The sequence below is a fragment of the Schistocerca americana genome, chromosome 1 (assembly GCF_021461395.2).
Source record: "Schistocerca americana isolate TAMUIC-IGC-003095 chromosome 1, iqSchAmer2.1, whole genome shotgun sequence".
In the NCBI taxonomy this organism is placed as follows: domain Eukaryota; kingdom Metazoa; phylum Arthropoda; class Insecta; order Orthoptera; family Acrididae; genus Schistocerca; species Schistocerca americana.
Window position 1 is genome coordinate 679868612 of NC_060119.1, and position 26312 is coordinate 679894923.

The 26312-nt window shown below is 37.9% G+C and overlaps 1 protein-coding gene across 8 annotated transcripts in view; it reads left to right on the forward strand.

Moving 5' to 3' along the window:
* The window catches only part of LOC124608920 (sodium/potassium-transporting ATPase subunit alpha), a 634604-nt gene that overhangs the window by 599458 nt on the left and 8834 nt on the right, over positions 1-26312 (forward strand). For 4 of the 8 annotated variants that reach the window (XM_047140031.1, XM_047140027.1, XM_047140026.1 and 1 more), the window contains 4 exons: positions 2745-2887; positions 9341-9597; positions 13867-13961; positions 20281-20455. In XM_047140031.1, coding sequence (XP_046995987.1) covers positions 2745-2887; positions 9341-9597; positions 13867-13961; positions 20281-20455 — 670 coding nt within the window. Of the gene's footprint in view, positions 1-2744; positions 2888-9340; positions 9598-11345; positions 11441-13220; positions 13316-13866; positions 13962-18318; positions 18414-20280; positions 20456-26312 lie in introns of all 8 variants that reach the window. The other 4 variants (XM_047140033.1, XM_047140028.1, XM_047140030.1 and 1 more) reach the window with 3 other exon arrangements.

Genomic DNA, 26312 nt, shown 5'->3' on the forward strand with positions numbered 1-26312 from the left:
TCTGTCAACTGAGGCAACAGCCAGAGAGATAGGTTGTGCCTGTAATGGTAGATCCTGTGAAGAGGAAAGGACCATAGACTCTGCTGTTTGTTATGGCATAGAAAACATTAAGTTTCGGAGAATAATGTTTATGTTCCAGAAAGGCAGGTGGGTTTCATGTACCTCATATAATGCTTGTTCACTTTGCAACTTAAGTGAAATGTGGCTTCATCAGATAACACAAGTCTGTCTGCAAAACCATTTACCTCCATTCGTGTGTGCAAATCAATGCATAGTTGTCTCTGTTTTGGTTTATAAGCTGATTTTATGGCCTTGAACAGCAGATGATTGTGCAGAGAGAGAGAGAGAACACACACACACACACACACACACACACACCACTTTTGAATGTGACACGTTCACTTCTCTGCTGGCAGCAGGACATGTGCATTTTCTATGGCTTTTTTGTTAGATCATACGAATGTTTTCCACCACTTCGTTCTCGATGGATGGCTGTCCTGTGGTTTTCTTCTTGCTTGTGGACCCTGTCACCTCAAGTTGGTTTGCCCATCTAGCATTGTTGTGACAGTACGGTAGCTACTTTACCAAATTTGGTTTGAAAATGTCTTTAAACAACAATTGTTAATGATGTATTTGAGTATTTTAAGACGTGATATGCCTTTTTTTATTGCCCATGCCAACAGTTTGAATATGAAAGCCAGTGATTAACAATAAGGGCAACTTTGCATTGTTTCATTGTTGCCAGCTTAAACTGTGATAGTCAACCTTTTAGTCTATATGTGTATTTCTGAAATAAAGTCATTACTGTATTCACATGAAGACTTTCTTTTTGTACCATTCATTTTGATTCATCCTGTATGTAAAGGAGAAGTGTATAAATATGAGATAAACAATTTATCTAATAGTTCATATGCCCTCCTGTGATAGTTGAAACTGACTGTAAGAAAGACATCGAAACCGCACACTTTCATAGCATAGCACAGTATAGCACATCATTTTGCTTCTTGCAGTTTCTTTTAACAGAAAACAGGAAAGTTATATTTACGGCTTATCAGCTTATGATGATACTAAATTGTCCAAAGCTTTGTGATCATACATATTCACAGATTAAAACTATATGAAATACTATCACTGAAGCCATGTCAATAACTATTGATCTGTTTTGCTGCTGATGTCATTTTCCAAAATTTTTGAGATGATGTATTCTACAATAGTACCTTACTTTAAAAACAGTAGTATCATCCGCCAATCATAGTTCGGTTTCAGAAGGGTTGTTTCATAAAATTTCGGGTGTACAGCTGCATAAATTTCACTTCATCTTCTGATGTTTTGGCCGTATACCGTCCAGTCATCTTTAGAGTATATAATCCAGGGACATAAATCTGACTGGGGATAAATCACATACGGGGCTCAATCTTAGGCCCACTACCTCATATATGTAAACGATCTATCATCTAATATACTTCGAGCAGAATTAGTTCTTTTTGAAGATGACAATAGTATTCTAATCAACCGAAACACACACACAGAAACTGAAGAAATGGTAAACAAAGTTCATATGTATCACTGGTTTTCTTCAAATGGTCTCACCCTCAGCTTTAAAAAGACACGAAATATTCAGTTCTGCACATCTAATGGTCCTATACCAGTGGTAAGTGTAACATACAGTAGGAAATAATAAATAGAGTGAAAACTTAAAAATTCTTAGATGTCCATATTGATGAGAATTGAAATTGGAAAATGCACATTTTGGATCTCCTAAAATAACTTAGTTCAGCCACATTTGCAATTAGAATCATTGAAAAGAGACAAATCAGTAAGTTTGACATACACTGAAGAGCCCAAGAAACTGGTATACCTACCTAATATAGTGTAGGGCCCCCACGAGCAAGCAGAAGTGTAGCATCACGATGTGGCATGGACTCAATTAATGTCTGAAGTAGTGCTGGAGGGAATTGATACTATGAATCCTGCAGGGCTGCTCATAAAACCATAAGAGTATGAGGATGGGAGATCTCTTCTGAACAGCATGTTGCAAGGCATGCCAGTTAGTTTGGTGGCCAGTGGAAGTGTTTAAACTCAGAAGTGTGTCCCTGGAGCCACTCTGTAGCAATTCTGGATGTGTGGGGTGTCTCATTGTCCTGCTGGAATTGCCAAAGTCCATTTGGAATGCACAATGGACATGAATGGATCCAGGTGATAAGACAGGATGCTTACATATGAGTCATCTGTCAGTCATATCTAGACGTATCAGGGATCCCATATCATTCCAACTGCTCATGCCCACACTTTTACAGAGCCTCAACCAGCTTGAACAGTACCCTGTTGACCTGCAGGGTCCATTGATTCATGAGGTTATCTCCATACCCCTACACGTCCATCCTGTCAATACAATCTAAAATGAGACTCGCCCAACCAGGCAACATGTTTCCAGTCATGGACAGTCCAGTGTCTGCATTGATGGGCCCAGGCAAGGTGTAAAGCTTTGTGTTGTGCAGTCATCAAGGTTACACGAGTGGGCCTTCAGCTCTGAAAGCCCATATCGATGATGTTTCGTCGAGGGAAGAGGTGGAATAATAATTTAAAATTATTTTCTGTTTTTTACTAGTGGTATGTAGGCCTTGTGTAACATGGTAGCATGAACTTGAATCTGCAGATAATCTGTGAAGGTGAAAAGAGAATTGCAGTAGATCGCAGTGTAGGTTACTTATTTTACATTTTTTTTTTTTTTTTAATGGTTTCAGGTATCACACTGAAATTGTGTTTGCGCGCACATCACCTCAACAAAAGTTGATCATTGTAGAAGGCTGTCAAAGAATGGGAGCTATTGTAGCTGTGACTGGTGATGGTGTAAACGACTCCCCTGCACTCAAGAAAGCTGACATTGGTGAGTTAATCAACAACACGTTTTTATTTATTGGTTTATATTTGAAACTCGAACAAAAGAACTTAAAGGAGTAACTTCATTAACAGTAGCAGCATGTACACATTTGATTGTGGAGAAATTCAAGAAAAGAGGATAAGTCAAAATTTGATGTATAAAAGTAACAACAGCAATAAAAGATTTGTATGTGCAAGAAAAGTGAAATTCATTGTACTAGAGGCAAAGCCAAAAGAAAAAACAAGGTAAAAGAAACAAAGAAGTAGAAGGGAAAGTAAGGAATACCGTGAAATGGGCATGCTGTTGTAAGAGGAAATGAACTTTATTAATGGACACCATAACGCCTGCTGTTATCAGTTCTCCATTTGTTTTTCATACTACCATAAGAATTCAACCTTATGCCATTTTCAAGTTGTTGTTGTCTTCAGTCCTGAGACTGGTTTGATGCAGCTCTCCATGCTACTCTATCCTGTGCAAGCTTCTTCATCTCCCAGTATGTACTGCAGCCTACATCCTTCTGAATCTGCTTTGTGTATTCATCTCTTGGTCTCCCTCTACGATTTTTACCCTCCACTCTGCCCTCCAATACTAAATTGGTGATCCCTTGATGCCTCAGAACATGTCCTAGCAACCGATCCCTTCTTCTTGTCAAGTTGTGCCACAAACTCCTCTTCTCCCCAATTCTATTCAATACCTCCTCATTAGTTATGTGATCTATCCATCTAATCTTCAGCATTCTTCTGTAGCACCACATTTCGAAAGCTTCTATTCTCTTCTTGTCCAAACTATTTATCGTCCATGTTTCACTTCCGTACATGGCTACACTCCATACAAATACTTTCAGAAACGACTTCCTGACACTTAAATCTATACTTGATGTTAACAAATTTCTCTTCTTCAGAAACACTTTCCTTGCCATTGCCAGTCTACATTATATATCCTCTCTACTTCGACCATCATCAGTTATTTTGCTCCCCAAATAGCAAAACTCATTTACTACTTTAAGTGTCTCATTTCCTAATCTGATTCCCTCAGCGTCACCCGACTTAATTAGACTACATTCCATTATCCTCGTTTTGCTTTTGTTGATGTTCATCTTATATCCTCCTTTCAAGACACTGTCCATTCTGTTCAACCGCTCTTCTAAGTCCTTTGCTGTCTCTGACAGAATTACAATGTCATCAGCGAACCTCAAAGTTTTTATTTCTTCTCCATAGATTTTAATACCTACTCCGAATTTTTCTTTTGTTTCTTTTACTGCTTGCTCAATATACAGATTGAACAACATCGGGGAGAGGCTACAACCCTGTCTCACTCCCTTCCCAACCACTGCATCCCTTTCATGTCCCTATGCTCTTATAACTGCCATCTGGTTTCTGTACAAATTGTAAATAGTCTTTCGCTCCCTGTATTTTACTCCTGCCACCTTCAGAATTTGAAAGAGAGTATTCCAGTCAACATTGTCAAAAGCTTTCTCCAAGTCTACAAATGCTAGAAATGTAGGTTTGCCTTTTCTTAATCTAGCTTCTAAAATAAGTCGTAGGGTTAGTATTGCCTCACGTGTTCCCATATTTCTACGGAATCCAAACTGATCTTCCCCGAGGTTGGCTTCTACCAGATTTTCCATTCGTCTGTAAAGAATTCGCGTTAGTATTTTGCAGCCGTGACTTATTAAACTGATAGTTCGGTAATTTTCACATCTGTCAACGCCTGCTTTCTTTGGAATTGGAATTATTATATTCTTCTTGAAGTCTGAGGGTATTTCGCCTGTCTCATACATTCTGCTCCCCAGATGGTAGAGTTTTGTCAGGACTGGCTCTCCTAAGGCTGTCAGTAGTTCTAATGGAGTGTTGTCTACTCCCGGGGACTTGTTTCGACTTAGGTCTTTCAGTGCTCTATCGAACTCTTCACGCAGTATGATATCTCCCATTTCATCTTCATCTACAGCCCCTTCCATTTCTATAACATTGCCCTCAAGTACATCGCCCTTGTATAGACCCTCTATATACTCCTTCCACCTTTCTGCTTTCCCTTCATTGCCTAGAACTTGGTTTCCATCTGAGCTCTTGATATCCATACAAGTGGTTCTCCTTTCTCCAGAGGTCTCTTTAATTTTCCTCTAGGCAGTATCTATCTTTCCCTCGTGAGATAATCCTCTACATCGTTACATTTGTCCTCTAGCCATGCCTGTTTAGCCATTTTGCACTTCCTGCCGATCTCATTTTTGTGACGTTTGTATTCCTTTTTGCCTGCTTCATTTACTGCATTTTTATATTTTCTCCTTTCGTCAATTAAATTCAATATTTCTTCTGTCACCCAAGGATTTCTACTAGCCCTCGTCTTTTTACCTACGTGATCCTCTGCTGCCTTCACTACTTCATCCCTCAAAGCTACCCATTCTTCTACTACTGTATTTCTTTCCCCCATTCTTGTCAATTGTTCCCTTATGCTCTCCCTGAAACTCTGTACAACCTCTGGTTCTTTCAGTTTATCCAGGTCCCATCTCCTTAAGTTCCCACCTTTTTGCAGTTTCTTCAGTTTTAATCTACAGTTCATAACCAATAGATTGTGGTCAGAGTCCACATCTGCCCCTGGAAATGTCTTACAATTTAAAACCTGGTTCCTAAATCTCTGTCTTACCATTATATAATCTATTTGAAACCTTTTAGTATCTCCAGGGTTCTTCCTTGTATACAACCTTCTTTCATGATTCTTGAACCAAGTGTTAGCTATGATTAAGTTGTGCTCTGTGCAAAATTCTACCAGACGGCTTCCTCTTTCATTTCTTAGCCCCAATCCACATTCACCTACTACGTTTCCTTCTCTTCCTTTTCCTACTGTCGAATTCCAGTCCCCCATGGCTGTTAAATTTTCATCTCCCTTCACTATCTGAATAATTTCTTTTATTTCATCATACATTTCTTCAATTTCTTCGTCATCTGCAGAGCTAGTAGGCATATAGACTTGTCCTACTGTCGTAGGCGTGGGCTTCGTGTCTATCTTGGCCACAAAAATGCGTTCACTGTGCTGTTTGTAGTAGCTTACCTGCATTCCTATTGCTTTATTCATTATTAAACCTACTCCTGCATTACCCCTATTTGATTTTGTATTTATAACCCTGTATTCACCTGACCAAAAGTCTTGTTCCTCCTGCCACCGAACTTCACTAATTCCCACTATATCCAACTTTAACCTATCCATTTCTCTTTTTAAATTTTCTAACCTACCTGCCCGATTAAGGGATCTGACATTCCATGCTTCGATCCGTAGAACGCCAGTTTTCTTTCTCCTGATAACGACGTACTCTTGAGTAGTCCGAATGGGGGACTATTTTACCTCTGGAATATTTTACCCAAGAGGACGCCATCATCATTTATCCATACAGTAAAGCTGCATGCCCTCGGGAAAAAATTACGGCCGTAGTTTCCAATTGCTTTCAGCCGTTCGCAGTACCAGCACAGCAAGGCCTTTTTGGTTAGTGTTACAAGGCCAGATCAGTTAATCATCCAGACTGTTGCCCCTGCGAGTACTGAAAAGGCTGCTGCCCCTCTTCAGGAACCATATGTTTGTCTGGCCTCTCAACAGATTCCCCTCCGTTGTGGTTGCACCTACGGTACGGCTATCTGTGTCGCTGAGGCACGCGAGCCTCCCCACCAACGGCAAGGTCTATGGTTCATGGGGTGGAGGATTTTCAAATACCTAGGTACAATTATTGACTACAGGGTCATCAAAAATATGAGATTACAAGTATATGAGGTTACAAGTATTGCTGTATTGGTAACTTTTAATCTTTATGTATGATTCATGTCTATAGCCTTGCACTTCCCAGAGCTAAACCCACATGTATAATTAAAAAAATTGTACCAGGGTCTCCATTGGTAGGGCTACCCTGTCACAAAGTTAAAATCACATTCATTAGTAAATAGCATAATCACATTTGATGCACAGGCTACATCTAAACAGCAGTTTATGTGAACACATCTTAGTTGATGGTGGTGTTAGAAAGATCTTACTTTTTTGTATTAGTTCTTCATAACAGCACCATCAGTTGAAATTTGTTGACAAAAAGTGCAGTTCAATCATAACATGTACATCGAGTGCCATACCAGTGGTAGTACTTGTACAGTTTTTGTAATACATGTGATATTTGCTCTTGGAAGTACTACGCTAAAATGTATATTATATAAAAGACCTGACAGGGACCAGTATAACTCTTTACAGTCACATCCTTTTGTTGACCCTTTAGTCAATAACTAGATATAGGTTCTTGAAAATGTCTCTAGCGTGTAGGTGTTTCTGTAAAATAAATGCAGTTGAGTTACTGCTCTGCTCCAGGAAATAATCGTGTTGGAGAACAGGAAGTTTGTATCTAAAAGTCAGTGCTATGCAGTGTATGTAGGTAGACTGAGAAGTAATACATATATGCTTATAGATCATGAATGAAATGACTTTGAGAAATATGCCAGGTAGCATTTGGAAGGTAACTTGCCCCTCTTTAAGAATGCTTAGTTTGAATGTGTTGCATTCATCCAGGGTGCATTCGTACAGTATGTTTTGAGTTGTGGAAGTATGGAGATGTGTTCTAGTGCTGTGTCAGCATCAGTTAAACAGCGTGCTGTTATCGTGATTTTAACTGCTGAAAATGTGACTATTTGTGAGACTCGACGTTGTTTAAAGGTTGTTTATGGTGACAATGCTGTTTATAAGTGTTCTTTAAACTGATGAGTAATAAACTTTACCGAGTGAGGTGGCGCAGTGGTTAGCACACTGGACTCGCATTCGGGAGGACGACGGTTCAATCCCGTCTCCAGCCATCCTGATTTAGGTTTTCCGTGATTTCCCTAAATCGTTTCAGGCAAATGCCGGGATGGTTCCTTTGAAAGGGCACGGCCGATGTCCTTCCCCATCCTTCCCTAACCTGAGCTTGCGCTCCGTCTCTAATGATCTCGTTGTCGACGAGACGTTAAACAGCACTAACCTAAACTAACCTAATAAACTTTGTGGTTGTGAGCCTGGAAAAGCTATAAGTGTTGGTGAAACATGCAGTATATATGTGATCACTACCACAGATGATAAACATTGCAACTCATCGATGATTTGATTCAAAATAATCAGTGAATCACTCAAAAGCATATTGCAAACCGTATTGAAATATCTAAGGAATGTGTCAGCTTCATTATTGAGCAATAATCTTGCTACATGACAATGCTCATCCACGCATCACCCTCAACTGAAAAGGCTGTGTGAAACCTGAAGTTTGAGCCAATTCCGTACCCTTGTTACTACAGTGAACTTGTGACTTGCGAATTTTATTTTTTCCTGGACTCAAGAGGGACCTAAAGGGTAATTATTACAACTCAGACAATGAGGTGAAGGCAGCTGTCCAGTCCGGGATTTGAGAAAAGTTGGAAGCACTTTTCTGTGATGGAATGAAAAAACTTGTTACACATTGGGAGAACTGTGTTAGTCATAATGCTGACTCTGTTGAAAAATAAATAGATGGTTTTGAATTTTAAGACTTGTACTTTAATGTACGTTGTGCCTGATCTTTCTGCTTTTTCTTTGTTTGTCTCTTAGAAGCATGTGCGCATTACTTTTCAGCGTACTCTCATATTTGTGTATCAAAAGCAAGCAAAACTGAAATATTGCTTGGAATATTGTTCTGATTACATTTCAGTTCTGGACATCAAGGAATATTACATGTCAGTTTGTATTTGATCATAGTTGCATGGATTATCAAATTAGTGTAGACCTTTCAGGGATCCATGATCGTTTCTTGTCCTTTCACTGAGAAAAATTGCCTGAATATGAAGTTTAGCCTATTAGATTACAGTCAGCATCAATTGTTTTTGCAAAACCAAGATTGTTATGACTGAAAGTATCAGAAATTATGAAACGATGGTGTGAGGATGCGATCTGAGACTAGTCAAAGTTCTAACATTGCAGAAAGGAAACGAATAATGGTATTCAGTCTTCGGTATTTGAATTCCTGCTGCTTTCCATGCACAAAGTGGAAAGGAACAAAATCCTGAAAGCACCCACCACGAAGGAAAACAGGAAAACTAGAAGTAAAATTATAATTGTCGGGTTGTAATATGAATTGTAAGGAGGATTAGCTTTTAAGACAGTTGTCTAGGAATCAATAGGAGCAGGGTGAATAATCTAGTCACTCTGATTTTGATTTTTGTTTCCCCAAATCCCTTCAGTGAATGCTGCCCTGATTCTGTCAGTAAGCCATAGCTTCCACTTATATGGCTTTCTTCAAGTAAACTGGTGTGCCATACTTAATATTTGTTGAGGACATGACACATTTTAATTTTGTGTGTGTGTGTGTGTGTGTGTGTGTGTGATTATTTAAGAAAAGGTTGAAGTTGTGTGTTCATGAAATCACTGATAATTGTGATAATTAGGCTAAAAGTTGTATCTTGTAACATCTTGGATAATTTTATTACATTTCAGGTGTGGCTATGGGTATTGCTGGCTCTGACGTATCAAAGCAGGCTGCTGACATGATCCTGTTGGATGATAACTTTGCTTCAATTGTAACTGGTGTGGAAGAGGGGCGTTTGATCTTTGACAACTTGAAGAAGTCTATTGCATACACACTGACATCCAACATCCCTGAAATATCACCTTTCCTTGCATTCATCTTATGTGACATTCCTCTACCCCTTGGCACAGTTACAATCTTGTGCATTGATCTGGGCACTGACATGGTGAGTATTTATTATACTATTTCTTCTTATGTATAGATACTTCCATGTTACAGGTCAGAGAATTACTGTTTATGGTAATAATTACATTTTCAGTAACAAAATTTTTAGCTCATGTTAATTTGAAATAATGGGGAAACTGGAACAGTGTATCCTTATCCAGAAATTATCCAGTCCTGTAAGTCCCGAGTCCAGCTGCCAGTATCACTTCATTGTGGTCAGAGTATTGCTGCAAATACTTAAGCTGACCAGTTTCTTCTGTTCTTGACTGAAAGTCTACCTGTATATGTATTTGTATGTAAAATGCACACCATTTGTTATGACTCTTTGGATCACAGTGACACAAGGGAACAGAAGATTTCCTTTTTGAGATGAGGGCATTAAAAGTCATAAAACACCCAACTGTCCCATAGCAATCACGACCAACTTCCTCTAATTTGTGTAATGTAAACAGTACCTTAATTATGGTTGAAGATTCAGCATGTTTTTCCAGTATCTGAAGTGTGTGTAATGTCATGCTGCCACAGCTGTTCACTGTTTCAGTGTTAATGATTGACATTTCATAGTAGTTTGTAATTTCTTTTTCTATTGCTGCAGTTTTACTTGAATTTCGGATACCTGTACTATTTGAGAGAACCTTACCCATCATTGGTGTGGCTTAAGAGTTACTTGAATTGTGTGTTTTTTTTCTGTGTGTGTGATATGTTTATTCAGCATGATTGATTTTTTTTTTCAGCATGAAGCCAGTAGCTACTTAACTATGAGTTACTTTTATTTCATTTTTCTTCTTCTTAGGGATACAAAAGGTAGGTGTGTGTGTGTGTGTGTGTGTGTGTGTGTGTGTGTGTGTGTGTGTGTGTGAAACTAAAGTGTCGCATCAGTTATGATACTTCAAAAGAGAAAATGTTTCTCAGTACAGAATTTTTGTAATAAATTTCTGCATCTTCTCTGTCTTGTCTCTTTTTGTTGTTAGCTCTTTGTTTTTAATTTCAGTACAGTCTAAAAAACTGTGAAATATGAGTTCAGAATAGATACTGCATTGCAGGAGCAGCTTTCTTGTTCCAGGAGAAGTGCACTAGTATTGCTGCTCTTCATTAAGTAGTAGTTAAATCTGTTATGGTCCATTCTCTCTATACTGATTCTTAAGAATATGTCTGTGCAGTTAGAGGGAAGTGGATGTGTCTGTGACAGTGCATTGGAAGGAAATATGAGCGGTCTGCACTGTCAATATTTGGCATTTTCATGAATGATCAACAGACGTGCTTATAGTTCATTCCAGTCAAATCTGTTCGTCTGACTTTTCCCTTCTACACACACTCTGTATTGTACCAATTCTTTCTTTACATTCGTCATTCTGCTCATGTCTGGTATAAGGGACACAATTGCATTCACCAGACATTTTTCTTGTTTTGTGAGTTAATTAAATGAGCTGTTAAGTGGTCTTTTTTATGTTAAAATGATACTGTACGTTTGAGCTTACAGTCTACTGAATAAAAAATCTTCACACCATGTTTGGTGTGCAGAAATTTTTTAATCTCAGTCGATTTGAAAAAGCAGTGCTAACATTCATTCAGTTTTATCCTTCTGGAAGGATTTGGTATATTTTCTCATATAATTCAGTAATATTACCTCATCAGAATCACATTTTTTTGTATTACTACATGATTGAGACCTACACAGACTGATTAGGGACAAAGATTATAAATATTGTTTGGAGAAGGAACCTGTGTACATCTTTCTGTCACTATCAGGTACCAGCAATTTCCCTGGCTTACGAGGAGGCTGAGTCTGATATAATGAAGCGACGTCCACGTAATCCTTACAAAGATAATTTGGTCAATGAAAGGTAACTTGAATCAGTGGGCTTATCCTCCAAAAGAATTGTTACTGTAATGTAAACATTTTTGCATATTACTTGAGCACAACACTTTTTATGCATATTACCCCTTAGATTTTATACTGATGCATAAACAGATCTTTGTCAAGCTAGAGAATGTCTTTAATAGGCTGTGCAGCTAGAGTATTTACTGCTTCTTAGTTTTTATTTTATTTCTTCCTCTCTGACATTCATATTTAATTCCCATGCATGTTTTATTATTTATCTCTTACTTTTGAAATTTCTTCAGCTGGATGTGAAGTGGTAAGTTCTCACTATAAGCCACTGCTACACTGACCTTTGCAGTTATATCTCAAATGACAAGGTTCCTTTTCCTGTTCCCATTTCCTCTGTCACAATGTTCCAGCCATTAGGGGGCTAGTCTCTTTTTTTACCATAGACTCTGTATTTACTTTCTTAAGAAGATTATAGAGATATTACTACATATGAGTGATGCTAAATGATTGCAGTTTTATGATTATGCTAGACAGTTTCTAATTTCTGTTTTGCCCAGTTAATTTTTTTTTTTCCATAGTATCTACTGTACTTGAAATATAGAGAAAAATTTAATAGTTCTGACGCACTCATACAGAAAATTGTTTGAGATTTTGAAGTTTAGTGGAGTTCTTACCATTGAGAGCAATGAGTAATTATGTTGTAGCTACTATCACTGTGTTGTGCGTGTGTGTGTGTGTGTGTGTGTGTGTGTGTGGCAGTTGTTATTGTTCTGCCATCCAGCCTTTCAGATTCCACAAGAAAGTATTGTAGCATCTGTTGGGTTGCAATGCTTCCTTGGTGCATTTGTATGAACAATGTCACTGCCACATAATAATTTTTATATGATGAATGATGCTGTAGAATTAGTTGAATATCACTCATCAGTAAATACAAAAAACAGTGACTAGACTATGCAACAGTTCATACATTGCAACTGTATTTCATACATTTTTCAACACTGTCTCATGTGTGGTGCTTGTCTCATAACTGTAGTATTCAAATTCCAAACAGTTTAACATCCATTACTTCTATAACTATACATGTAGAGACTAATAGACACTTGTTTTTCAGATAAAATTTGCATTTGTTGATGACCTGTACCTGCAGTATTTTGTAACTGATGCCATTGATCCTGGATGATTTATTTTTTTAATTTTCTAGTGTTTTCATGGCTAAAAGAATAACATTAAAGTTGTGAGCATTTTAAAAACAGTTATTAAACTGTAGCTCATTCATCATAGCAGAACATTTGTCAAACATTGTATAACATTTATCTGTAATAACAGTGGAACTTCTCAGGGATATAAATCTGTACTAATTCTCTTTTTTATTGTATTTGCATGAATTAAAATTGTTAGACAGTTAATTGTATTGCAGATTACTTTCCAGAGAAGCTCACTGCATGAAGTGTGAAAACGGTACATATTTTTGTATAACCTTGTGTTCTACTTTTAGCCATGAATAGTTATGCATTCCAGAGTCATTCCACTTTTTTGTTCCTTTTTGTTACCCATTGAGAGTATTGTGTGTATATTGGAGTAGTCACATATTGCATCCATCTTATGATTGTAGTAGAAACAGCAATTTTAATTTTCAGACTCCTTCTAGTATCAGTTATTTACATAGGATCAAATACAAGCAGCCTCCATTTGTGGATGTTCTGGGGAAATAATTGGATAGGAAATCAGTTTTCTTGTGTAAGTTTTGCTTGAAGAAATATAATTTTGAATTTCTGGACACTTATATTTCTTAGGTCCCTGCCATCTCATTAGGATATGAGCTTGCAGAAGCAGATATAATGAAGCGTCCTCCAAGAAACCCAAGAACGGATAACTTGGTTAACAGCAGGTATATTCCGTCAGGTGTATGTGAGAAATGTGATGTGTAGTCTCATTAATCTCACATAACCAAATGTGGGCATAAACTGTAATAATTGTAACTTACTGGTTCTGGAGGATGGTTTACTGATGTTGCAGTACCTGTGATAGTAATTAATTTCATATTATAGTGTGTTTTACAGAGAATTTAGATGATTAATAATAATAATAATAATAATAATATCAGTTCAAAGTTATAATTATAATGTGTGATTCCTCAGACCTCCCCTTACCATTCCTTGCTCTTTGCGTTCATATGGGTAGAATGTAGTAGATGTGTGTAACTACTGCACTTACATAGTTCTTTCCTGTAGGGAAAGTCTCATAAGTGAATGTTTAGGGTTAGTTATGTGTCCACAGAAATAGTGCTTGCACTTAGTTGCTGACTTGAATGTCTTTTGTTTAATTTATACCCTGCAGTTTCATGCCTTTTATGTAGTACCCTCACTTTTAGAAATCTTTAAATTTTTGTTCTCATTTTCTTTAGTTTTGTGTTTTCATCATGTTGCGCCATTTTGTTAGGTCCCTGCCATTTCTCTGGCCTATGAAGAAGCAGAATCTGATATCATGAAGCGACAGCCTCGAAATCCTTTCACAGATAAGCTCGTAAATGAAAGGTAAATGGTCAAAATATCCAATTTCTACTGGGGTCATTATTTTGGTTGTGTGGGGCCCTTATTTTACTTCTCTCAATACACTATAAATGATGAGAACCCCGAAAAATACGTGACTTCTGAAAATTACTCACTTGCCAAGGATATAAAGGTAAGTCTGAATGTTTATTGTGCTTTAGCTCCGTATGTTGTATGTTAAACTTAGAATGCCATCATCACTTTTGGGAAGTACAGTTTTTAGTAAACATCCAGTGTTTGGTAAACATCCCTTCTAAAATCGAGCACATTGTGTTACATTACTCTGTTTTGCCTGTTACTCCTACAGTGAAAGAAAGATACCATCTGTATTGCCTTTCCTTTTGATCATGAGTTTGTACATATGCAAAACGCACGCGCGCGCGCGCGCGCGCCCACACACACACACACACACACACACACACACACACACACACAAGATGGAAACGCCATACCTTTTCTATCTTTCCCATTCCTCCCAGCCTACAAAATCGTCTTTTGGTACCAATACTTCATGTTTTGCATATTGAGATTTCTAGCAATGGGCTACTAACTTGGTTTCGGCAAGAATTCAGAAAGGAATTGCCCATAGCCCTATTGATGGAACTATTGTAATGGTTATCGTATCTGCCGAAATAATGTGAAATCTGCCACATTAGTGCTGCTGCATGTCACTTGGTGAATGTAAAAGAAAAAAAAAAGTAGTGTCATGATAACTTATGAAACAAAAGAAAACAATGAAAATGATAAATGAAGAAACAAGCAAGGTGGCGGGTGAATTTTTTAAACAAAATATGTGGTGTTTGTTTAGCATAATGTTTCTGTTTTGAAAAAGTGATCCGTCAGACACATAAATTTTAAGCTTCCTTTTATGAAAGGTGAACACAGAGCTTAGAGCGAAGGTTGATAGAATGGTGAGTAGATGTGAGCAAAAGTTTTGAAAGTACCAGGACAAAGAAACATAAGCAAGCTAGGATGCTAAGCATGAAATATAAACAGCAAAAGTATATTCTGCATGCATGATGACTGTATAACACAACCATTGGGTGTGATTTAGAGACTGCAGCAATAAACTATACAAAGACTAAATAAGTTAAGTAGAAATAATGGAGATAATAGTTGGAATATTGGTTGGTGCAAGAGGAAAAGCAAAAAGCATTCTATAACAAGCAGGGAATTGCTGAGTTCTGGTTTTATCAGTTAAGTACACATAGGAACCTGAAAAGTTTAGTTTGTGATAAATGCAAATGCAGAAGCAAATTCTGCCTCAAAAAGTGAAAATGAAAATTTAGCCAGTAAATGCTGTTTCATAGTGAATTTTATCCAGGTGAACTATTTTGTCAGAGCTTGCTTGAATTAGCTTCTTTTCTGCATAGAGATATCATAAATGTGACCAGTTTCTGATTGCTAGCATTACACATCAACTTACTAAGCCCAATTGGGAAAGATACGTAAGAATGTATTTCCAAAATAAAAAGTGCACAAGTGCAATGACATATCGGTGTGCTCAGTGCTCTGGTGCCATGTCAGTTTTGGGTGATTAATGGGCCTGTATAAGATACATGCTGCATAATGCAATGTAGAACTGAGCTGTGGGACCTAGCATGTTAGAACAAATAAACACACAGTTTTATGTGCTAGCTTAAGTTCAAGAGCTGGCATTAAAAAGAATGATAAACTTTAATATGGGAGCTTCAGGTGGCAGGTGTTTTGAACTTCGGTTACATCAAATATCAGTAGAGATCGGGTCTGACCTACCTCATTTATGATGTTGTCAATATCAGCAAACAATTGCATGGTAGTTGGTACCAAATGTTTTGTGTTGTGTGTTGCTCATTGTTTCTTATTGTGATAATTCTAGTTCTTTTATGCTTACAGTCAACTGCTAGTTTATAATGTCCACACTCTGCACTTTAATGACTGGAAAACAAAACCTGTTAATGTATTTTGACCGTGCCGAATTTCCTTCCCTAATGTGCAAATAAGAGGTTTTTTTCCCCCCTGCTTCTATTTAAAGCCCCTTTCAGAACAATTAACTTTCCTATCTCAATTGACTACTCAAAATGAGTGAGTCTGCTGCAGCACGCATGGGACTTTATTCTGCTACTGAGTCTTGAGGGGGTCTCTTTATTTACACATTGGTGCCAAAACTGCATGTATGTAGTGAGAGCTGTCCGCCGTGCAGTTTGGCACCTGTGTGGTGGAAGTGATTTTATGAGGGACTATCCTTTTTGTGAAAAAAATCAAGATATAGTAAGAACAAGCAAAGACAATAGCATATTAATCATCAAATAAAATTCGTAGTTCTTGCCAAAGACCACGTGGTAAACTCTTCCCACTCCAGAGAAATGAAATAATGGGAAAGGTGTCATCCAAACATTTCAAAACACAAACATTTGCTTGAGAAAGTACAGACTTGCAAACAAATCATATATCTAGAATGCAGTAAACAGTGCCTTCTTACATTATTCTTCATATTTTGTTTTCTTACTTAGTGCCAAATAATACCAAAAATTATTTTTCTTCTTAGTAATTCTGGCTTTTTCACTGTGGAAATAATTTTCAGTATAACCTGTTTAACTATGTATGTTCTTATTTTTGCACATTTTAGTCTTTGTAAAATGAAATAACATTTTTGCTTCTGGATTATTTTCTCTCTTGTAGAGAGATCTCGTGCGACCTCTCCGGTGTGTCATGAAAACAAAGCAACCAACATGATAAAGATTCAGAAAACACTAAAGCAAAAAATACAATCTATGATAGAAGTAAGCATGGCAGGAATAAGCTAACTTCCAATATTAGCAGACTCTGCCAAACCCATGCTTCTGTGCATGTGTAGTCTACAGCATACTTTGCACAATCTGTCGATTAGTGACATCACACACACATTTGCGACGTGGTCGGCTGCTGATTTACATCCAGGCATGAGAGGCGCATGCACTTCGAGAAGTTGAGTTTGGTCAGGCAGTAGCTAATGTTAAATGAGCATTAGTACCTTGTTGGTTCTATCTGTAGCAGTGGCAGATATGAGTCACACAGCTGTGAGTGCCCACGAAAGGGCAAAACCAATATTCTGTAGGTTTTGTTGTTATTTAATTTGGTGCAACAAGAAAAATGTCTAGAAACATCTTCAGTCATCTTAAGTCAGTCTTGGTCCAGTGGCGGGAAAATGCTGCTGCTTCTCGACAGAAAAAAATCATTTGTTGAAAGCTCAAGTAGAGCCAGAAGAAGAAAATAGAAAAAGACCTACTTTGAGAAAAAGCATGTGTTTTAATAAAAGCAAACATTCCAATTGAAAAGCTGATTGGGGAATCACCCCCCTTTTTTAATATTTAACAGCCAGTTTCTAAGCACAGCACGGAGACATCGTCTGTAGGCTCATAGTGTGACAACCTTTCAGATTTGTACGTCTAATCATTTAGGAAAAAAAAAAAAGAAATAAGCTAATCTTGCCATAAATAGATACTACATTCCAGGTCCCTTAGTATACTATACTGCTGTTGTTGTCTGAACCCCTTCACTTAATTTGTTTGTTACTAATGAAGATCTGCTCACAGTTCCCAGACATCTGTCTTTCCTTTTTTTAGGTTGTTTTCTTCACATAAGTGTGTATCCTCTCCTGTTATTTATTTTTATAAATCCCTGCTCCCTGTTTTTGGGCATTATAGTGATTCACAGTGGCATCATCAGGATTCACCTACTGTTAATAATGGCTGGATGGTTTGGCAACATGGTGATCACATTCCCTACAATTGTAGATTGCTCCTTGCACTACCTTGTAGAAAGCAGTACACCAGTCAGAACAGGTCTAGGGCCTAATCCTAAGGTGAGGTTTACATTTTACATTTAAGATAAGGACTTACACAATCAAAACATTTGAATTCATACAGGGAGACAAACAAAATTGGAGCAGGGCTGAGAACCATTGTGGTTTGTCGAGGTATGTTTTCTTAAATATAAGTTGCAGTTCTTTGCTTTAAAAGAAAACTGATCTAATTGTGACCAAAGTAGTGATGATGGCATCAAACAATCCTTCACTTTCCATTCATTTTCGCTATGTATATTGTGTAACTGTTGCTTTCTTTCCTTATTTCATTATGCTGTGCTAGACTTTCTCTGTATATCCTAGCATGCAAGCTGAAATTTCAGTCTCATCTCTGTTGTTTTCATTGCTGCTCCCCATTACACATCCCTTGTTCCTGTCACAAACCTTACAAGTCCCAGCCTCTGTCTTTCTCTGTTAGATGTCTATTGTTCTCTACTGGTTTTAAGTAGACAGGGAAATTTCCATTGCATGGTTCTTGATTACTAACTCTCTACTGTATTACTAACACTGCCACTATAGGTGCCTGCTATTTCTCTGGCTTACGAAGCTCCAGAGTCGGATATCATGAAACGGCAGCCCCGCGATCCGTACAGGGACAATCTGGTGAACCGCAGGTATGTTTGAATGATAACCCCCGTTGGCTGCTGGATGACTGTGGTGTTGTCACCTTATATCTCCAACAACAACCAGCAACCAGATAAATGCATGTCTATATTGTGGCATTGGCTCGCAACCAGGTTTTTAGTCCTAGCTGGCTGCACTTGCAGATCACTCTGTAATCTTGATCTTGTGTAGACTCATTAATGTTAAGATCACCCTGTGCTTCCATTTTGTTTCACATTACAGATCGTGGCAGAAAACTGTTTAGTTTTCCTCGCCCCTTTCACAGATATTTTGTAGGATAAAAGTAAATATACTGGACCAAAATAGACTTCCTGAAGTATGCATTACACTTCTATTTTGTGACTATGCTCAAACTGTCATTTCCATTCAGTTATTTTATACAGTGTGAGATTTTATTCTCATAAGAAATTTCTGTTATAGTTCATTGCATCACCCATGCTGAATTTACAGACATTGTATGCAGATTTTTAGTTGCCAAGACTTGAAGTATGTTGTCTTCCTCCTCATAAATTAAAAAAAAATCATATGTGTGTCAGGCTTATTTTCTTTTGTATTTATGGCTCTTGTATCTCTCATCTACAAAAGGAATAAATGTAAGAAGTTCCTAATCATCTTTTTACATTCACCAATTTTCATAGATTGTCTCCATGTAAGCAATAACAAAAACACAATTTTACTACCACAAATGCAGCTGGTAGTAACTAGTATTAGAACCTGGAAGCACTTAGTACATTTTCTTTAGTATCTCAGCAGAAACTAGTTTTCGTATTAATGTACAGTAATTTGTCACAGGTGCACTCAGCAGACTAGCTGTGTAGACTGTCACTGATCATTTATTGTATAAATTTGTTTTTTCTGTTTAGTATGTGAAAGTAAGTATGTCAGTCATGTGAGTTTAAAGTATGTTCTTAGTAATTGGCAACAGTTTTTACATACTTGGTGATTCATTGATTGACCATATCACACAACTGTGGTGCCTCCCGTTCCCCCACCTGTGTGTTTCATTTGCCTACGTTCAGTTCTCCATCACAACCAGTTTCCTGTCCAACCATAATCACCAGAAGTAATATGCATACAGTAATTCTGAGTATAACCTCTACTTCTAGATGGAGAGTAATGGTTCCATTGTGTTTGTGATGTAAATGAATATTTGATGGAACTATGGCACAGGGGGCATCACCCTAGTTGCGAGCCTTAAAGTTGCAAGTGTCTTGTGAAAGAGAACATGCTATACTACCTGTTAATCTTGCTCTGTCTGTGGGGAATGCTGCATTTTTATTTGATGTGTTCATCATAACCTTGTCTGTTTTTATTCCCATACACATTGCAGTCCCTGTTACACAAGGTAAATATTACCCTTGAAAAGCCAGACTGGACACCTGAGACAGTGGTTTGGTGAGTTCATTCCATTTTAAGACCTTTTCTGTTACTATTATGTTGTTATTATGCATGAGTGGTGCTGGCTTGTGTTTTACACAGCATAGTTATCTGACATTGCTGCTATTAGATGAATATCATTTCATAAATAACCTGTAACAACATAGTTGATTTATAACAAACATGTATTGCTTGATATATCTGTCATTTTAAATCAGTTAACAACAGAACTTCTTTTCTTTAAAAAAAAAAAAAAAAAAAAAAATTAAAAAATTGCAACTTTTGGAATTTCAATAGTTTCATCAGCTCATTTTTTAAAAAGAAAAAATTAATACTAAAATCGTATAAGAAATGCAGTTTAGTCAGTTTGTGCAATAGATACTTTTACTTGATAGTTGAAAATGTGTTTTCAATCTGTTTTCAGTTAAGTCTGTTTTCTTGTGTGAGTGAATACTTTAATGGTGAATATTTGCTCTGCAGGCTTATCTCCATGGCATATGGGCAGATTGGCATGATACAGGCTGCAGCAGGATTCTTTGTCTATTTTGTAATAATGGCTGAGAACGGTTTCTTGCCTCTCAAACTATTTGGAATTCGAAAGCAGTGGGACTCGAAGGCTGTTAATGATCTTCCAGATTCTTATGGACAAGAATGGGTAAGAGTCTTTTCAAAATATAAAGATTGAAAGAGAAGGATTATTTTAATTTTTTGTGATTAAAACCTGTTTTGGATCAAGTAACTAATATAGGGTGTGCCCAAATGAAAGGGAGACTAGAGTTATATGTTAAGAAGTTATAACAACAGTATTATAGTTACAGTTCATCTGAAACAGTACTACTACACACAGTTGCTATTGACATCAATACACTGATCCCAGTGCGTAGGAAGGAAGAGGATGGCTTCAGTGTAGAAACTCCTGGGTTGCTGACAGATCCAGTTTTCCACAGCTGTCCTCCACTCTCTTGCCACAGGAGAACCTCTGACCGTTCAGATATTGTGTTAAGGGGCTGAAAATATGCAAATCATGTGGGGAGACAATCGAGGCTGTAAGGGGAATGTTCCATGATCTACATTGAAATTTTTGAAAGAAATTGAGGGTCTTTTTGGCCACATTTGGCCCAGCACTGCCCTGGAGAAGCACTATCCCATTTGAAAGCTTGCTCCTGTGCTTGTTCTTGATGGCCTGTTAGAACCTAAGCAATGTGTTGCAATACTGCTCAGTGTTAACTGTTGCACCCCATGATAGTCAGTTGATGAGTAGAAGTCCTTCTTTGAAAAAGGATCTGTGCATCACTTTTCTGGCCCCCAGGGCAGTTGACTTGTTTTTGGATGAGGGGAGCCAAGACGTTGTCACTCAGTGGTCATCCATTTAGTGGCACAGTCAAAGTGGGTACACCACATTTCATCACATGCCGCAATCTGAGCAGTGAAATCCATTTCTTGCTCTGTGTATCTTTAACAGATTGGTCAGGCAAACTTCCATCTTCTGAATCTGAAAGATGCTTGGGCACCCATGGGTTACTAACTTCGCCATAACAAAGCTTCTTGTGGATTATGTATGGCACAGTTCCTTAGTTTACTGATAGTTCAGTGGCAGCATCACTTATGGTCCAATGATTCAACCTTGTAAGCTCTTCAACAGCTGAAATTGTGGCACCACTGGTGAGAACATGCACCTGCCCATACTGTGGCGTGTCCTTGATGTTTACACATCCTGCCTCACAACACTGACACCACCGAAATATTGTGTACCATATGAGACTCTGCTGTCCGTACACCTCTTTCGTCCCTCGATATATTTGTGAAGCATGCTTCCCTTCTCTATGAATAAACTGGATAACCGCTCTTAGTGCTGATCAGCAGGAATCCATCTTCCAACAAACTGCGGAAACAACTCTCCAGAAATTAGGCAATTGCTGTGAAGCCATTAATTCTTCTTGTACGATGGAAATACCACCATTTCATCTCTCAGAAACACATTTATCCACTGGGACTACGTACAGCACTGCTACAGCTAAGGTCTCCTTTTCAGTTGGGCGTACTACAGTGATTATGCTAAAGAACTTGCCCCCTTTCTATCAGCAATTTATCGTAGATCGCTGGAAGAACGTAAAGTACCAAGCGACTGGAAGAAAGTGCAGGTCGTTCCCATTTTCAAGAAGGGTCATAAATCAGATGCGAATAATTATAGGCCTATTTCGCTTGGGTCAATCTGTTGTAGAATAATGGAACATGTTTTGTGTTCTCGTATTATGACGTTCTTAGATAATACAAATCTCCTTCATCATAACCAACATGGATTCCGCAAACAGAGGTCATGTGAAACTCAGCTCGCCCTATTTGCCCAAGAAATTCACAGTGCCGTAGACACTGGCGAGCAGATTGATGCCGTATTCCTGGACTTCAGGAAGGCATTTGATACGGTTCCGCACTTACGTTTAGTGAAAAAAATACGAGCTTACGGAATATCGGACCAGGTTTGTGATTGGATTCAGGATTTCCTAGAAGAAAGAACACAACATGTCATTCTTAACGGTTCAAAATCTGCAGATGTAGAGGTAATTTCGGGAGTACCACAGGGAAGCGTGATAGGACCTTTATTGTTTACAATATACATAAATGACTTAGTTGACAACATCGGTAGCTCCGTGAGGCTATTTGCAGATGACACGGTTGTCTACAAGAAAGTAGCAACATCAGAAGACTCGTACGTACTCCAGGAGGACCTGCAGAGGATTAATGCATGGTGCGACAGCTGGCAGCTTTCCCTAAACGTAGATAAATGTAATATAATGCGCATATATAGGGGCAGAAATCCATTCCAGTACGACTATGCCATAGGTGGTAAATCATTGGAAGCGGTAACGACCGTAAAATACTTAGGAGTTACTATCCGGAGCGATCTGAAGTGGAATGATCACATAAAACAAATAGTGGGAAAAGCAGGCGCCAGGTTGAGATTCATGGGAAGAATTCTAAGAAAATGTGACTCATCGACGAAAGAAGTAGCTTACAAAACGCTTGTTTGTCCGATTCTTGAGTATTGCTCATCAGTATGGGACCCTTACCAGGTTGGATTAATAGAAGAGATAGACATGATCCAGCGAAAAGCAGCGCGATTCGTCATGGGGACATTTAGTCAGCGCGAGAGCGTTACGGAGATGCTGAACAAGCTCCAGTGGCGGACACTTCAAGAAAGGCGTTACGCAATACGGAGAGGTTTATTATCGAAATTACGAGAGAGCACATTCCGGGAAGAGATGGGCAACATATTACTACCGCCCACATATATCTCGCGTAATGATCACAACGAAAAGATCCGAGAAATTAGAGCAAATACGGAGACTTACAAGCAGTCGTTCTTCCCACGCACAATTCGTGAATGGAACAGGGAAGGGGGGATCAGATAGTGGTACAATAAGTACCCTCCGCCACACACCGTAAGGTGGCTCGCGGAGTATAGATGTAGATGTAGATGTAGATGTATATTTTGTTTTTTGTTCTATGCAGGTAATTAGGTGTATAACTTTTTGTAGTAAAAAAAGTGGATGTCTTTTAGTTTTCTTCTTTATGTATATTGGTTTTCCATAGTAATTTTTTTGTACTTACCTCAAATGTAGAGTTAATCAACTAAATGATGAAGTGTAGGTCAAAATTGTTCTCAGAATAATTGTAATATATAAAATAAAGATGGTGGGAAGATCGGCTCTTTAGTTTCAGTATTGTACTTAATAACTGAAGTAATAGTTGTTTCTATAAGTTAGCTTTATACCTGGTTTGCTTCACATAGTATGGTTAGATCACATCAATTTACAAAAATAATGAAAGCAAGAAGCATGTAATTGCCAAACCTTTGTTGCCTAATTATCTCGGCACTCATTTTGTTAATGGGCAATCCAGCAGGATGCTCTTACTTCAAAAGTTGAATTTCATAAATTTTGCTATTTGGTGAAAGCTGTGAAAGAAACTGTAAAAGCTAATCAACAGAGCTCTATGTTTATATTTCCAAGAAAAGGCTGACATGCCTCTGCCATTCATGTACGATGTTCATCATAATAATAATATTGTGGTAAGTGTAGTGAAACCCTGTATTAACAAACCTTTAAAAAATTTCTCATTTTTAATGAGTGCTTCATTCTGTTCTAGTAAAACTACATACATTGTTACTAAAAACTACCGTATTTACTCGAATCTAAGCCGCACTTTTTTCCGGTTTTTGTAATCCAAAAAACTGCCTGAGGCTTAGAATCGAGTGCAAAGTAACCGGAAGTTCTGAAAAATGTTGGTAGGTGCCGCCACAACTAACTTCTGCTGTCGAATATGTGTACCGCTATACAGGCAAGATTTTCAGTGACAAAGATAAATACTGGCGCCAAAACCTCTGCATCAGTAAATAAAAGAAAAGGTAGAAGAATGTAAGCATTATGCCATGTATTCTTTCGTGTTTGCTGCTATCTCATTTAAATCCTGCCTGCCTAATAAACTACGAAACTAGAGTGAGACAACAGCAAACGCGGAAGAATATACTCATCATGTCATGATTATATTCGTATTATTCTTATGCTGAATAGTAATACAGTCAGAAATGGAGCACAGCAACTGACTAGATTTTTAAATCTAAGATGACTAATTTCTGTGCAGAATGTAATGTACTAAAGAGGTGTCTGCAAAGATTTTCAAACGGAGAAAAATTTTTGCTAAACTCTCGTTCAGAAATTCATCTATCATACGCAGTCTATTATTTGGTTCTTGTTGATCATTATCAAAGAAAGCAGCAGAGTAAGTAACAACAAATAGCAGTCTCTTGCCATTGTTTCGCTTATTAGACAATTCCTCTTTTTTTATTATTATTATTATTATTATTGAAAGCGGCGGCAGCACACACAAAAGCAAGCCATGCCCGAGCAGCGACAGGTCGCAAACACTCATTATCAGAATGCGATGAACAATGCATGACACAGTACAATAATGCATTTTCAGCTCAGAGTGACGTAAACACCTATAACAAAGAGAACGGCACTTATCAGATCAAACCAAAATAAGCAATCGATTCAAACCAGACGAAGCACGTGAAAAAGGAAGGGTACTCATATAAATACAGACGGAGTGCCTGACACATAGCAATGGCTACTTGGTAAAGCTTAACAGTTAAGATTATGACTTGAACCAACCCACTATAGCTGTATCTTCATCCATTCGACCTAAATTGTGTCTCATGTTACAATGGACCAACTTTGTTTCGATTTGGAGGTGCGGTCTAAAACTTTTCTCCCCCCTTGAATTTCGAGTCTCAAATTTCAAATACGGTAGTTAATGAACTCAAGTTTAAGAAAAAGTTTTGTTATAAGGAATAAATGTGAAACAATTGACAAAAACTGAAACATATTTTGTCATGTTTTGTAAAATATCCACAAGTGAATTCTACTCGTGTACATGTTAATGTTATTGAACACTACTCTCTCATAAGGAAAGTGATTACATATGATAAGACCTACATGAAATGTGACTTATTTAGTTCTGTGATCAAAATACTGCACTGAAACATATAAAAAAGTTATATGCAGTTTGACAATTGATATTCCAGGGTAGAGCCAATGAAAAAAATTGGCAATAAACGATGACTTATATTCAGTGTGTTGATGCATAGACACATGAAACAGCACTGAAAATTTCAGTAGCCATCAAGCTTTCCTCTTCCTTCCAGTGAAAATATACACGCACTCTCTCTCTCTCTCTCTCTCTCTCTCTCTCTCTCTTTCTCTTTCTCCCCCTCCCCCCCCCCTCTCTCTTTCTCCCCCCCCCCCCCCTCTCTCTCTCTCTCTCTCTCTCTCTCTCTCTCTCTCTCTCTCTCTCTCTCTCTCTCTTTCTTTCTCCCCCTCCCTCCCTCTCTCTCTCTCTGTGCCTAAAATAGTGCAAGAATTGTTACGAGTATCAGCCAGCTACACTGCTCCTTTAAATGGTGTTTATTTTATAAATCAACAATGAGCCCATTTCGGCATATTGCCACCATCATGTGCTCTTGCATGCAATATTGTTGCTGCCAGGTCCTGTCTTTTTATAATTATTAGTTTCTCCTTGGATGAATGTTGGAGACACACGTGTCTCATTCTCAGTCAGAAATCAGAACTTAGTAGACTGAAATTCTAGAGAAATAATAAACTTTTACATATGAGTGTTTTTGAATTGCTAGACAGGAGAATTACACAACCTTGTGAGCTTATTGGGGATTGTATACTAATCTGGTGTTCATAGGTGTAATATCTGTAGTACTTTGCCTTTGGAAGCTAGTGCCAGGTAGGGAACATATGCTAAATGGCTTCCCACCTTGTACTTCATTGGACTTGCGAATTTGTGCTGTTAGCAAATTTTTTTGTACTCACTAATATTGTTTCCTTAATTCATTCAAACATCTCTACTACTTTATAGAGAGTCCTATGCATATAAATCAGTTGAATCTGAGATTAAAAAATTACAATTTTCTTCCAGAATATGAAAGAAAGTTTAACTTTACC